The 14207-nt window shown below is 50.2% G+C and overlaps 1 protein-coding gene across 2 annotated transcripts in view; it reads left to right on the top strand.

The window, feature by feature from the left end:
* PLXNA4 (plexin A4) overlaps window positions 1–14207 on the top strand; it is a 519820-nt gene that overhangs the window by 483012 nt on the left and 22601 nt on the right. For both annotated transcript variants that reach the window (XM_025379046.1, XM_025379047.1), the window contains 4 exons: window positions 276–435; window positions 11088–11191; window positions 11735–11834; window positions 13052–13242. In XM_025379046.1, coding sequence (XP_025234831.1) covers window positions 276–435; window positions 11088–11191; window positions 11735–11834; window positions 13052–13242 — 555 coding nt within the window. The remainder of the gene's footprint in view (window positions 1–275; window positions 436–11087; window positions 11192–11734; window positions 11835–13051; window positions 13243–14207) is intronic.

Raw genomic sequence — 14207 nt, 5'->3', positions numbered from 1 at the left:
ATCAGGATTTTAATGAAGTTTGTTCTGACAAGGAGTGAAGTGTGCAGCTTGCACTCCCTCAAGGACATTGAAGCCAAGGCATTGTCCTGCTTACCCAGACAGGAAAGGGCAGTGGACTTGGTGGGAGCACAGATGGCCTGGAGCCACCCTACTCCTCCCCAGCCCATTCTAGAGAGGAAGAGCCTTTTAGAATGGGATCCCAGGGTGCTGCTGGGGATCTAGGAGCTTTTCCTGCTACCCCATTTCATATCCTCCTCTCCCCACCTTTCCTTCAGGTCCTGAGCTGTGTCAGCCCAGACAATGCCAACAGCCCCGAGGTCCCAGTAAAGATCCTCAACTGTGACACCATCACTCAGGTCAAGGAGAAGATTCTAGATGCCATCTTTAAGAATGTGCCTTGCTCCCACCGGCCCAAAGCTGCAGATATGGATCTGGGTGAGTAGGCTGTCCACCCAGGGGCTGTCCTTGTGGCTGGTCCTGAACATACCTCACCTTCTCCTGTCAGCAGAGGCAGGGCTGGGGTAGAGATCCAAGGGGGAGAATCACTGGCTGGAGAGAGTCAGGCATGCCCGGACCCCCGAGGAGCCCATGGGTTGCCTTCCTGGACTGCTTGGAATTGACCAGAGCTGGCCAGTGAACAGTTTGCAGAGAGGAGGCCGCAAGTCACTTGGTAGTCTGTTGGTGATCTGCCTGGCAGGATATGCCTCTGGGGTCCTTTGAATAGCAGAGGGGTGGGAAATGAAGGAGTCATATCTGGAAAGAAAGGGATTTAAGGGCAGAGTCCGCTAGTCTGAGCTCCTGCGTCCCAAGGTCCTGCCACCACCTCTGTCGTCACCCGAGGCTCTTCCCTTCCACTCAGTTCTGTGGCTATAATTTTTGCCGAATGCCTACAGCTTGAGGGAGCTGGATCACTGATAGAGAATGGAGAGAAAGTATAGGGAAAATGAGATATGACAGCCTGCTGGGGAGAAGGATGACATTTTAACTCAATGTTCCATGAATAGATCTCCCAGCCTCTATAAACAAGGACATGCTGGTTAGGGCCACCTGTACTTAAAGCCAGTTATGGTTTGCATAAGCATTTCATAGGATGCTATCTGGGGGAAATCCTCATGGGGAGCCCCAGGATCTGAAGAGGCCCACGGGGAAGAGAGGTGGTTCCAGCATTGTGGGCCAGCATCAAACACATCTAGATTTGAGTCCTGGTGCCTCCAAATCCTAGCTCTGTGACCCTGGTCAAGTAACCTGTGTGTATGCCTTAGTTTCGTAGCTGTAAATGAAGATAATCATAGTGCCTGCCTTGTAGTAAGAATTCAGTGAGATCATGCATGTAAAAGCCTCTTTAATGCAGTGTGTGGTCCATCATACACATTCAGTAAGTATTGGCTGCTGCTGTCACTGATTATGAGGATAATATAAGGATACTGAGTGTGCCTGTTTGTTGATGCTGGGCATGGAGGGAGAAGCACTGATGTGTGTATATGCTCGTATCTGGAGATTCCTGGCAACATAGTGGTGGGAGGACCCCTCAGACGCCTCTAATCCATCCATCTGGCCTCTAAGCTGGCTTTGGCTAAGCCATCCAAGACAGACGGGCATCTGTGCTATTTTCTAGAATCCAGAGGGAATTTTCGTCGCCTCCCACTGCTTCACCCCCCTCCCTCTGAATTCTGATGCCTAAAGATTCTTAGGATCAGGAAGTTGTAGCAACTCCTCTAAATTCTCACTTCTTTATTTAACCCCATCTCCTCTCTCTTGGCTCTTGGCTGAAGCTGTTTGGCCCTGTGCTCTGAGCTTGGATGCTGAGGAAGGGAGATTGGGTGAGCATGTGTCTCCCTCCACTGTGGAGGTGTCTCTGAGTATGCTGTTTCTGCGACACAGAGGAAGCCAATATGTGATGTGGTGGGGAGGGGTGTGAGTGTGTGCTCACGTGTGTGCCCTTAGAGTCAGACCAGGCCTATGTGTCTGTGTGCATTTGATTTGCTTTTGCTGCCATGAAGATCCCACAGACTCGTAGGGTGAAGGAACCTGTCATGGCCCAGTGGGAGACAGAACAGTTCCTGGAAGGAGGATTTTTGTGTTCCCCACGTCCAAACAATTGAGTGGGATACTCCTTAAAGGGGTTTTCCAGGGAGAATTGAGTTTGGTAGTGGAACCAGCTAGCACCCACTGTTCCTTTGTTTTATCTGTGGGCATCTTCAGCTTTGCAGGGTCCTTAATGCAATTCAGGTGGGAGGAGAGTCCAGACAGAGTGGGGCCAAGAGGGAGAGCTGTGATAGGAGCAGGCTCCTTCATGCTGGAAGCTGAGATTGCAAAGGTGTGCCAGAACACAGAAGGAGCACCTGCATGCAGCTGCATGAGGAGATGTATGCTTCTGTGCTTAAGAATAGGTGATTTCCCATGGAGGGGCTCACAGAAGGCAGCCCCGTGACCTTCGTCCTGACAGTCCCTTAAATCGCTCCCTCAGAAAGCCTGGGAGCACAAGCCCAGCAAAGCAAGTCTTTTATGCGATGCAAAGCCTCCTGAAGCCAGAGTTCTAGACTATCTGAAGTGGAAACAGAAGCAGACAAAGCAGGCACAGTCATTCCTGCCATCCACCATGATGAAAGGAAGCCCAAGGGCAGCTCTGCAAAAAGGACCTACCTGAAGGTGGCTGGTCTCCCCAGCTAGAGGCTGCACAAGCCAGGGAAAGGTACCGACTTCCAAGGGGAAACAGGTCTCCAGTGCTTACCGTGACTGTTCAAGCTCCAGGCACCCAAACAAACAGAGGGGATTCCTCTGCCATCACATTTGCTGCTGGGCCACACCTGGAGAAATAAGATCCCCACAGCAGGGACAGATAACAGGGAGAAGCAAAGAGAGGCCTGGGGCAGTTTGAACCTTAGGGCCCCCTCTCACTGGGAAGGGGCATCTCGCTGAGCTGCTCAGCAACGTCTCCCTGCTCAACCATGATGGGTGCTCCTCTGAGAAATTCCCTTTTTTCCTTTTAAATCCAGCGTTTGGAGCTGCCCGCAAAGCTCTAGGCTTCTTCTTACCAAAGCTAGATTGCATCGCAAGAAAACTGGGGCCTCCTGAGAGACCCAAATGCTTTTTCCACACCGTTCAGTCACAGGCCCCAAGGGGAGAGAGAGGCAAGGAAAGTTGTTCCCATCATGTAGGTGAAAGTGCTTTGAAAGCCTAAGAGCAATTTACAAGTGTAAGGTGTGACTATTTATGCCAATAGGACGCATAGCACATTGGCACTCACTCAGCCCCAAGTGCTGGACAGGGCCAAGACAGCACAGCATGCCCCCCAACTTTCTCCCCCTACCCGCTGTGCTTTCTTCTCCCACTGCTGAGGGCATCCAGCAAAGGCTGCCTTCCTTCTCCTGATGCCCAGCCCCTGGCATAGCAGGAGCACCCTTCCCAGGCCAGCTCAGCAGGAAGCAAAGACATTTGGCACCACCCTGTCATTGTCCCAAGTAAATCCAGCCCAACCCTCCCCGCTCTTGCTTGGCTTTTGGCTCCTGCCTTTCATCATTGCTGTGGCCCCTGGCTCTGCCTAACTGCTCACTCCTGACATGTCTATTCATTGCTCCTCAGAGCTCTCCCACTCCTCTCCCTCTACTCCCTCACAAGACTTGTCCAGGCATTAAGGAGCTAAGACGGGAAACCATGTTAGTAAGGGTTCTCCAAAGAGATAGAACCAACAAGGGTTGTGTGCGTGCGTGCATGTGTGTGTGTCTAGAAACAGAAAGAGAGATTCATTTTAAAGAAGTGGTCACACAATTATGGAGGCTGGCAAGTCGAAAATCTGCAGGGTTGGCTGGCAGCCTGGAGACCCAGGGAGGAGGCGACAACGCAGTTCAAGTCTGAAGGCTGTCTGCTGGCAGAATTCCCACTTTCTCAAGGGAGGTCAGTCTTTTGTTCCAGTCAGGACTTCAACTGATTGGATGGGGCCCACCTACATTATGGAGAGAAATCTGCTTTATTCAAAATCTGCCCTGGTATAAATGTTAATCTCATAAAAAGACACCCTCACAGAAACATCTCGAATACTGTGTGACCAAATATCTGGGCACTGTGGCCCAGCCAAGTTGACATGTAGAATTAACTATCCCAGGAACCGCAGGGCCCACTTTCGCTGCAATCTGTTGGAAGCTGGGGAAGGAAAGCAACCCCAGCGGGAGGAGTTGGGACTGAGGCGGAGCTCTAAGGCACAGTGCCCAGGTAGCACTCCCCCTGCTACACGTGAGGCTGTCCCCACAACCAGGTTTACGTCCCTTTCCACTCACAGGTATCTGGGCAGGGTAGGTACCTGTTTGCATCACTTAACTCTTCGACAAACATGAGAAGATCCTACTGTGTGGCCAGCTCTGTGCCAGGCATGGAGGTGCCAAGGTGCCTAGGAGAAGTTCCCCACTTCTTAGCAGACTAGCAGAGGCAGGACATTTTTCTGTCTGAACTACGGAGCTCTTTTCCTCCTCCCTTCACTCCTCAAGGGAAATCATTGGTGCCATTCTTTCCCCTGCACAGATGGAGAATCTGCAGCTCAGAGAAGCACAGTGCCTGGGCCCAGGTACACAGCAGGGAGGTAGAGAGAACTCCGATTCCCTTCACACGCAGTCTCCTCTGCAGCCCCCATTTCCTCTCCCTTCTGCCACTGTCCATGACCTCCAGAGATTCCTGTAGTTTAATGCAAATGCTCTATCAATAGCCCCAGAACTCCACCACCCTCTCTCTGTCTTGCGGCTCAAGTCGAGCGAGCTGAAAGGATATATTTTTTCAAATAAGTAATTCCTGTAGGCAATAAAAAGATACACTATCTTCTGAGTGAAATATAAAGAGTTCACAGCAGCTGTCTCCCCAGTTTGCATTTTCCTCTGCACCTGATGGGAAGGACAGATAAAGATAATGGGATTTTTCTTTCTTTTTTATTTCACCTCCCTCTCTCCCTGGAAGGTGGAAATGTAACAAATTGGATTGTGAGTGTGTCTGTCCTTTGTGCTTGGTGCCTGGAGCAGGGCATCCGGCTGCCGGGCAGAGCTGCTGCGAGAGAGGTCAGAGCTAGCAATTTTCTCTTGGTGCCATGCATATGAATGCCAGGGTCACCTTTCCTCCTTCCCACTGACACCACCTGCCTTCTAAACTCTTCTTTGACCCACCACACCGCCTGGACTCATGCCAGAGCCCTGTGTTCCACATTCAAGAATATCTACTAAGTTCTAGCTTGTCTCTCTCAAATCAGGAAGTGGGGCACAGCCTGCCTTTGCCTTTCACTCTCCAGGCATCCCTAAATAGCAACGACTGACCAGTGCACAGCACTTTACTGTTTACAAAGATCTAGTACCTTCAGTGCAAAGAATGCACTTCTATTCAGGAACTTCTTCTTTTAAGCACCAGGTGTCATAGTTCAATCATGTTATATTTGGGAACTTGCTGTCACAATAATTTTTTTTTAAAAAAGAACATTTTTAGAGGGTCACCCCTCCTGCTCCCAGGTGAATTTTCTGGCCTTTTTAGCAGACACACTCTGATCTTCTCTTGGCTCTCCCAGCTCTTCTCTGGTGCCTGCTCCCAGCACTTCAGCTTGGCCAGATGTTGAAGGTCTCAGGGCTCTCCGCCAGGTGTTTCCTTGGGGTTCCCTGCTGACAGGCATGCAGAGCCATGAATCTTGTCTCCTCCTCCAGCCTCCTTCTCGGCCCGGGGTTTGGAGGGTAGAGTGGGCGCTGTGTAGGGCTGGTGTGTGCTTCTAGTGAGAACCTGTTCACAGTGCCCCCAAGGTAAGGAAAGGTGGCAGGGGTGGAAGTCCAAGCATGTGGTCATGAAGGTGGTCCTGCGTGAACTGTGTAGGTCGGTTTTGCTGGCTCTGCCTAGCCTAGTTGGTGCCTCCTTCCACCCTTGCTTTTCTTCAGCAGCCCTTCCTGAAGCTTCCTGGGTTGGGTCTGAGGAGAGATGATGATAGGAAGACTGGAAGGGGAGTTAATGCAAAGCCTGAAGGGTCCCCAGCCTGGGGTAAAAGGAGGTGCATGTGCACACGTGTGTGCGCATGTGTGTATGCGCATGTGTGTGCATCTGTGTGCGTGTGTGTGCACGCATGTGCATGTGCCTGTGTGTGTGCCTGTGTGTGTGTGCAAGTGTGTGTGCGCGTGCATGTGTGTGTGTGCATGTGTGGGTGCCCTTGCACCCACCTGCATATCTACACTGTGAGGGCCAGAACTACAAGGTGCTGTGCACCCTGGGGAGAGTTTGCCTCTTAGCATGGCACCTACTGGTGGGTACGGGACTCTTCAAGAGTCAGACCAGTGGGGTCCTCCATGCCAGCGTCTCCTTCCAGGTTGGCCTGCGGAGGATCTCAGCTTCCCGCTGCCAATTACATGGATCTCCACACACTTGGAGGCAAGCCAGGTTCCCTCTACCTCCCCTTCCTAGAGACTCTGCAAGCACGACCTGGCCATCTTCTGAGCATCCCTGAAACCCACACCCCTAAGCATCCCTGAAACACGTCTCCACAGCCATCTCCTGAGCGTCCCTGAAACCCACACCCCTTCCACACTGGCTTAGCTTAGGTCCTCAATGCTACTTCTGCTTTGAACAAAGACGGCCATCCGGGCAGGGCTCATGCCTCTTTGTCCCTCTAATAATGCTCTCCTCTCCTTATCCCCTCTCTGCTCTGTCTCGATGGCCTCAGCTCAGCCCCAGACACCTTGGCAAGGCATGCTGGATCTTTCTTAACTCAGGTCCTGACCTCCCTACACCTCTCCAGCCTCTCCTTTCAACTTTCTCCTGCTCAGACTCATCGATCCCTAGAACTGTGGCATGAGTGTCACCTTTGGACCAGAACACTTATCCCCCTGGCCAGCCAGCAAATGCCCACTCATCCTTCACAATTTAACCTGGGCAGCCCTTTCCTACCAGTTCCCTGTAGCTCTTCCTCCCTGTCTCACCCCTGTCCTGACCACTGGGCTCCTGCACAGCCCCTCCACACAAGGAGTCTTCAAGGGCAAGGGTTTATGTTTTACTCCGTTTTCTTGTTTAACTACCTCTCATGCCCAACTGGCAGTGCCCAGCACACTGGGGGCACAGAGTAAGTGTTCTTTGATGAATGAGTGAGCATGGAGCTGCAACACATCCTGGACCTGGGTTCTCACCATGGAGACTGCGTCTTGTGAGATGGGACTCTAGGTGTCCTCTTTTGTAGGAGCAGGTGTTTGTGAGGAGTCACTCTGCCCCAGGATTTGCTTCAGCCCTCTCTGAGCTCAGCATCTCATAGCATTTGGTGCCTGGGAGGTATTTTCCGGCTTCTCACTGTGCCCTATGGGCAGGCAAAAGGCCAAAAGGCTCAGCCTTCATGGGAGGAGTCTGGTCATTGGCTGAGCTGTGACATTGCCTCTTGACTGGTCCTAATGTGGTCACCTCCTACGGAGCAAGGTAGAGACTCAAAAGAGAGATATTTTTAGTGATATTTTTATAGGCAAGACAGAAGGAGCCCATCTGGTGAAAAGAGGGCTGGACCAAGCACTGGGGGACCTGGGTTCTATTTATTTTCATTACTGTTATTAAAACTAAGCACACATTGAATATGCAACAAAGCACAAAATTAGATACCACCCTCACAGAGGGCCTCCTGAGGCTGATTCAGCCAGCCGTGCATACCATGAGAGGACCAGGGTGTTGGCCTTCATATCTAAGGTGGCAGGGCTGTCTCATCCTCAGCTCACTCAACCTGACCTTGAGATCTTTACTTCTGGGGTGGGGATGAGATTTTATGAGCCCAACCATGCACCTCAGGAGAAGGCACTGCTCCTGGGCTAGAGGGAAGCCACCTGCGATGGCCTTTGACCTTGGCTTTTCCTGGCCCCTGCTTTACTCAATAGAGCTCTATGGCTCAGACTTCTATTGAGAGGAGGTCAGGAAGTTGTAACAAGAGCACTCCAGAAAGCTGAGCCCATACCCACTATCTGATCTTCTTGAGACATTCCGTGATGAGTCTAGGGAAAATAGAGACCATAACTGGCCTGAAGAAGGGGTTTCAGGAAAGGAAGGAGGGCAGGTAAGTATGGAAGTGAAAGTGGGTTCTGGCCAACAGGGTAAAAGTAAGGAATTTGGGCAGAGAAGAGTGACATTAAGGGTTGGCTTTCCTTGTCAGCCTACTTGAATTATTCTGTGCCAGGGAATGTGGGGCTGCCCACCAGTTATACTCCACCCTCTGTCCTCCATTCCATGTTCAGCTGGGTGGTCTACTTGTGATCCTTTCTTCTTTCCTGAAAGCCTCAGGAATGGAGCTGCCTATACCAGCTGCCCATCCCTCTGAGCTCTCTTTCATCAGGACTAGGTTGTAGATGCTACAAAGCAATAATTTCAACTACTACTTTCTTCTTCTCCTTCTCTTTCCTCTTCCTTTTCTCCCCCTTCCCCTTCTCCTCCTTCTCCTCCTCCTCCTCCTCTTCCTCCTTCTTCTTCTTCCTCATCATCCTCTTCTTTCTCCTCTTATTCTTCCTTTTCTTCTTCCTTCTCTTCTTCTTCTTTCTCCTTTCTTCTTCTTCTTTCTCCTTTCTTCTTCTTCTTTCACCTTTCTGATATTTCAGAAAAAAAGCACATAGTCAGCAATTTTTTTTCTGTCTAGGAGATAACAAAACAATAGGCTTGAGTGATCTAAAAGCAAGCTAAGTGTACCCCTTGATTTCAGCCCCCTCTCTGTATATTGGCTTTTGGGGGAACATTCTTGACTTTTTGAGATAAGTCCCAAGGAGACATGACCATCCTCTACCCAGTCTTTTTGGATAGGGGCATGGAGGTAGGTGGACTCTCATTCTCATTCTCATAATTTCTGGGCATGACTCAGACAGGGTTGTTGAGTATGGCCGCCCAGGCTGTGCACTGCACAGCTCGAAGGGGAATTGTACATCATGGAAGAAGACCTGCCCTGGCGCCCAGAATCAGTCACCAACTGTCATTGCCTAATTTACCAGGCCATGTAGTTTATTCGGATGCTCCTGAGATGTGCTACAATTCTTTATCAGCAAGGAGTACCATTGCAGCTGCTAAGCTAGAGGGCTGTCTCTCCACTGGCACCTTCTTCTTCTAGTCCTAGCAAGCCCCATAGTCACTTCAGTGGAGGAGACTCCCTTGGGGCCCAGCCAGAGGACTTAGTGTCCAGAGCTGAGTTCATTGCATCCCTCTCCCTAGCCCAAATATGAGGAAAGCAGAAGCTGGCTCCCTTTTGTGTTGTGCCTTACAGCTGTTCCTCCACCGCATGCAGCCTCTGACTTAACCAGGTGCCGCTCACTATGCAAGCGGGGGAGACTCACTGCCATATACTCTCCAACCCAGACTGGTGTCCGCCAGCATCCAACTGCACAGCACATCAGCTGTCTGGCCAACTTGGAGAGATTCCTCTTCCTTTGCTCCAGCCACTCAAAAGTGCATGCATGCATACCTCCATAAAATAAAAAACAAAAAAACTCAAGAAACCAAACAACACAATAACAAGCAAAAATGCTAGTGACCAGATACCTCAGTGAGGCATTTTCCCCTTTGCCCATTAGCCTAACTGCCGCAGACCGTAATCACCATGAGCAATCCCAGCTGTGACACCCACCAGACTAAGGGATGGATGGGCCCCAGAGACTTCTTGCTCCAGTGAGCAAGCATGTAGTCTCTATGCTTTCATTCCTTTGACCACCTGACGTGAAGCTAAGCTCTAAATTAGGCAGCAGGGAAGCCCCAGGGACTGGAGCCCCAGGAACTGGAGGCAAAGGGCTTAGATTTTAGGAGCATCTCTGTTATTCCAAAGGGCATGCCATCTGTGAAATGGGATTGGCAGCACAGACCACAACAAATGCACAACGCAGGGAGGAATTGGTGCTCTCTGCCACAAATGTGGCTGATCGTGGACCAGCCTTGGCAGGAGGGAAACGAGGAAGAGAATCTGAACATGTGGCTCTGTGAGACATAGGAAGAAATCCCTGGTGGGTCAAGCAGTGACTGCCAGGCCACTTAATCCAGCAACTAACCACACTCTGAATGAGCCCAGCGTTCTTTGCACATTTCAGAAGTATCAGCATCTGAGAGGCATTGAGCAGGATCTGGGCTGCCTGGAAACCAAATGTTTGGCTTCTTGGCTGGAACACATGTTGCATTTGAATTTAAGAGGCTGTTTCTCCTTTCTGGTGTGTGTCCATGAGAATGGTATGTGTGCATGCATGAGCTCATACATGTGTGTGCTGCATGAGTTTATGTGTGTCTGACATGCACATGGATTTTCATGCGTGTACATTTCAAGATAGGAATGTGCACTTCTGCACCTACACATGATTTGTACCAAGTATGTTGGTGGGGATTTGGTTGATGAGAAACAGCCTCCCATTTCCCCATGTGTGATCCATCAGTAGGCCCATGTATTGTAGGTGTTTGGGCCCATGAGAATAATATGGGGATGTAAGTATATCCTTGTAACATCAAATAATTAGGTGTTGGATAGATTACAACGTTGATATCATTTCATCAACTTTGTGGGGAAGGGGACGTTCATGGGCATGAGAATGGGTTTTGCTGATTTTTTCCACACTCTTTGACCCAATCTCCCTGACAAGGGTGACACACCTGCCAGTTTCACCCTATGGCATGCACCCCTGGAGCAGATCTGGGGCTGTTCAGTGACTGAGCCTACAGCCTTGATTTCGTCAGCTCTAAGAGCTTCCAATCAAGCAAACAAGCCACGCTACCAGAACTATGCCACTTTGCATTTGCCTCGTGCTTTGTCAAAGCTTAGTGTTTTATTATGTGCCTCTTTTGTTTGGCTAATGCTTTTTGAGCATATACTTTTTACAGATGTAACCATTCCTAGCAAGCAGATGGGCAGGGGTGGGTAAGCGATGTTAGCCCCATTTTGGTCACATAGTTTGTTGGGATCAGAACCAGAACTGGAACTCAGGGCCTCTCTGCGTTGAGAGCTTTGGCACTCCGTTTTCACAGGAGCATGTGCTAGCACTTACAATGGATACACCCTTGAGCTAGCACTGCATAGGTTACCTACACAGGGGTCCTCAGCTTCCCTACAGGAGGGGTCAGAGGGCCTCTCTGAGATGCCACTGCTCTCTTGGCAGAGTGGCGACAAGGAAGTGGGGCAAGGATGATCTTGCAGGATGAAGACATCACCACCAAAATTGAGAATGATTGGAAACGACTGAACACGCTGGCCCACTACCAGGTGAGGGGAATGTGGAAAGGGGAGGAGCTAGCCAACTACAAGTCCCTTGCCCTGGAAATCATTGTCCTGGAATAACAGGGCTAGACACCAAGCCCCTCAACAGCACTCCATGTTCCGTTAGTGCTCCAGAGGAAATTGATGTCTCCCAGCCAAGAAGCCAGGAAACCCTGACCTCTTTGGAGGTAACATGCTGACATGCACACTTTCTGCAGGGCACGGGCAGAGTCCCCAAGGAAGGCCCTCCTGAGAAGTTCCTCTGGGCATTTAAGGCTGGGTCATCTTCCAGGGAAGCACTGGGATTGAGAATGCTAGGGAGGAGCTCTTGCCAGGAGTTACTCCGAGAGAAGCCACAAAATAGAACACTAGTCAGTATCCAGATCTGTGTCTTGTTTTGCTCCAAGGAAAGCTGACAGCCTCCAAAGTCCCCTAGTTCTCCAGCAAGGCACCAATTGCCCCTTAGTGCCAAGTTCATCCTGATTTGTCCTTATTTCCTGGAGTGGCAGAGCTGCTGTGCCCAGGCCCTGAGAAGCTTTTTTCCTGTAGGTGCCAGATGGTTCCGTGGTGGCATTAGTGTCCAAGCAGGTGACAGCCTATAACGCAGTGAACAACTCCACCGTCTCCAGGACCTCAGCGAGTAAATATGGTAAGATCCCACCGAGTGTCTGGGGAGGCCCGGGTGTCCTGAGCAGCTGTTGTCATGACAACAGCATAGCCAGAAGGCAGGAGACTCTTGGAGAGGGGAGCTGGGGCATCAGAAAGGCTGACCATCAGGGAAGAGAGCCAGGTGGGGGAAGAGGCCCCTGGTTTCAGTCCGTCACTCTGATGCATAAGCGAGACCCTCATCCATGAGCAAAAGAGTAAAGCCAACTTTCATGAATGTCTTCCAGGCTGTAAGATGCCTTTCCTTGTGTGATAGCTATTATCTCACATCATGTTCATAACAATCCAGTGAATTAAATAATTATTATTTCCCCTTATTATGCAGATTAGTACATTATAACTCAGGTGCACAGAGGCTAAATGATTTGTAAGAGCCACTGTTATTTTGCAGTGGCGTGCAGGTACAGACCAGGTGCAAGGCTCTGCAGTGGTGGGGAGAGGGTGCTGGAGGTGGGATAGAAGCCAGAAGGAGCCCTGTTCTGCCCTATCTGTGTGCTTTGGGGCTAGTCATCTGACCACTATGAGCCTTGGTTATTTATTTATTTACCAGAAGAAGAGACTGAAAAATCTACTGACTGAACAGGGTCATTCTAGATAATAAATAGATGAATACAGAGAATAGTTCCTGCACACAGTAGGACCGCCATTTCATTTTCCTGCGCAGTACTCGTTTCACAACACTTCACAAACAATGGCAGGAGTTTCAGCAAATAAACAGGAATAATTTGGCACAGGCCAGAGGGGAGGACAGACGAAGGTGAGCAGGTTACCAGGCGATTACTCATCCGATCAGCGGTTATTAAGGGAGACAGGCTACCTGCTCGTAAGTGTGTACTTAATTGGCTGCACAGAACTCATCCTGAGACATGACTTGAGAACTCTAACAAGGAAAAGCATTAAAAAAGTACAGGCTTATATTTTTTACAAATTGAATAATTAAGGGTTGACACGATGCAGAGTACAGGAAGGAGGGGGAGATCTGAGTGGGTAGAATTAGCCACAGATAGTTTCCTGGAGGTGGTGAGAAAAGCATCCCAGTTTCAGGGAATGCACCAAACCAAGGCGAGGTGACAGCACCGGCCAATGGCAGGAATGATCAGACAGTCGTTGGCTTCCGCCAGAGCGAGGGATGCATGGTAAGGTGATGGGCTAAGGCCTTGTGGCCTCACATACATTTGGAGGTGATCCTTGCCTCGGCAGAAAACATGATCCGGTACACGGGCAGCCCTGACAGCCTCCGCTCACGGACACCTATGATCACTCCTGACCTGGAAAGTGGAGTCAAGATGTGGCATCTAGTGAAGAACCATGAGCATGGAGACCAGAAGGAGGGGGACCGGGGGAGCAAGATGGTGTCCGAAATCTACCTGACCCGACTCCTGGCCACTAAGGTATCAGACTTGAGAACTGGGTGCAGGGAGCCCAGAGGCTATGAAGAGGGACTTCGTCAGCCCACAGAAATGCCAGAGTAGCCAGTACCCAGCATTCGTGCTGGTGCCCACTCTATTATCCACCCCAGGAGGCACTGCTGATCAGCCCCTGTACCGAACCTCAGAATCCTTCTCAATCCAGTGCTCCAGGCAAACCCCACCAATACATTCGTGTTGGCATGCAATCTGAAGATTTGTTTCTATCCCTTCTCCATGCCCTTCTGAAATGCTGAGACTCTGCCTGCCTCTTTTCACATTCTTCTGCCATGCCTTATAAAAGAATGGTTTCTTCTCTGGGGTATCCTCTACAATCTCAAGTGGGGGAAGTCAGGGCTCCATCAGTGACTTCTCAGGCACCATTTCTTTTTTTCTTTTTTTTTTTTTCTTTGTTTTTGAGACAGAGTCTTGTTCTGTCACTCAGGCTGGACTGCAGTGGTGCAATCTCTGCTCACTGCAACCTCCTCCTCCCAGGTTCAAGCAATCCTCCTGCCTCGGCCTCCCAAGTAGCTGAAACTACAGGGATACACCACCACATCTGGCTAATTTTTTTTTTGTATTTTTAGTAGAGGTGGGGTTTCACCATGTTGGCCAGGCTGGTCTTAAACTCCTGGCCTCAAATGATCCGCCTGCCTCTGACTCCCAAAACCTGGGATTACAAGTGTGAGCCACCGTGCCTGACCCCAGGCACCATTTGTAATCCTGGTTCTGGGGACATTGCTTACCTGCAGTGCTAGTCTTTCACTCCTGAGACTGGGCTCAGCTCTGCTCTCTGCAGAGCCAAGTGAGTCACTGTTCATTAGCCAGTGTGAGTAATGCCCAAACAAAACCAGCAGATTGTGTTTGTCTGCTCTAACCAAGTGAGTGTTCATTAGCATTTGTGAAAAGTGCTAAAATAACACCGCCAGAGGGTGTTCAACCAAACCGTG

Source organism: Theropithecus gelada, chromosome 3 (genome assembly GCF_003255815.1).
Source record: "Theropithecus gelada isolate Dixy chromosome 3, Tgel_1.0, whole genome shotgun sequence".
NCBI lineage: Eukaryota > Metazoa > Chordata > Mammalia > Primates > Cercopithecidae > Theropithecus > Theropithecus gelada.
Note: the sequence above shows the minus strand (reverse complement) of the source record. Positions and strands in the feature narration are given on the sequence as shown.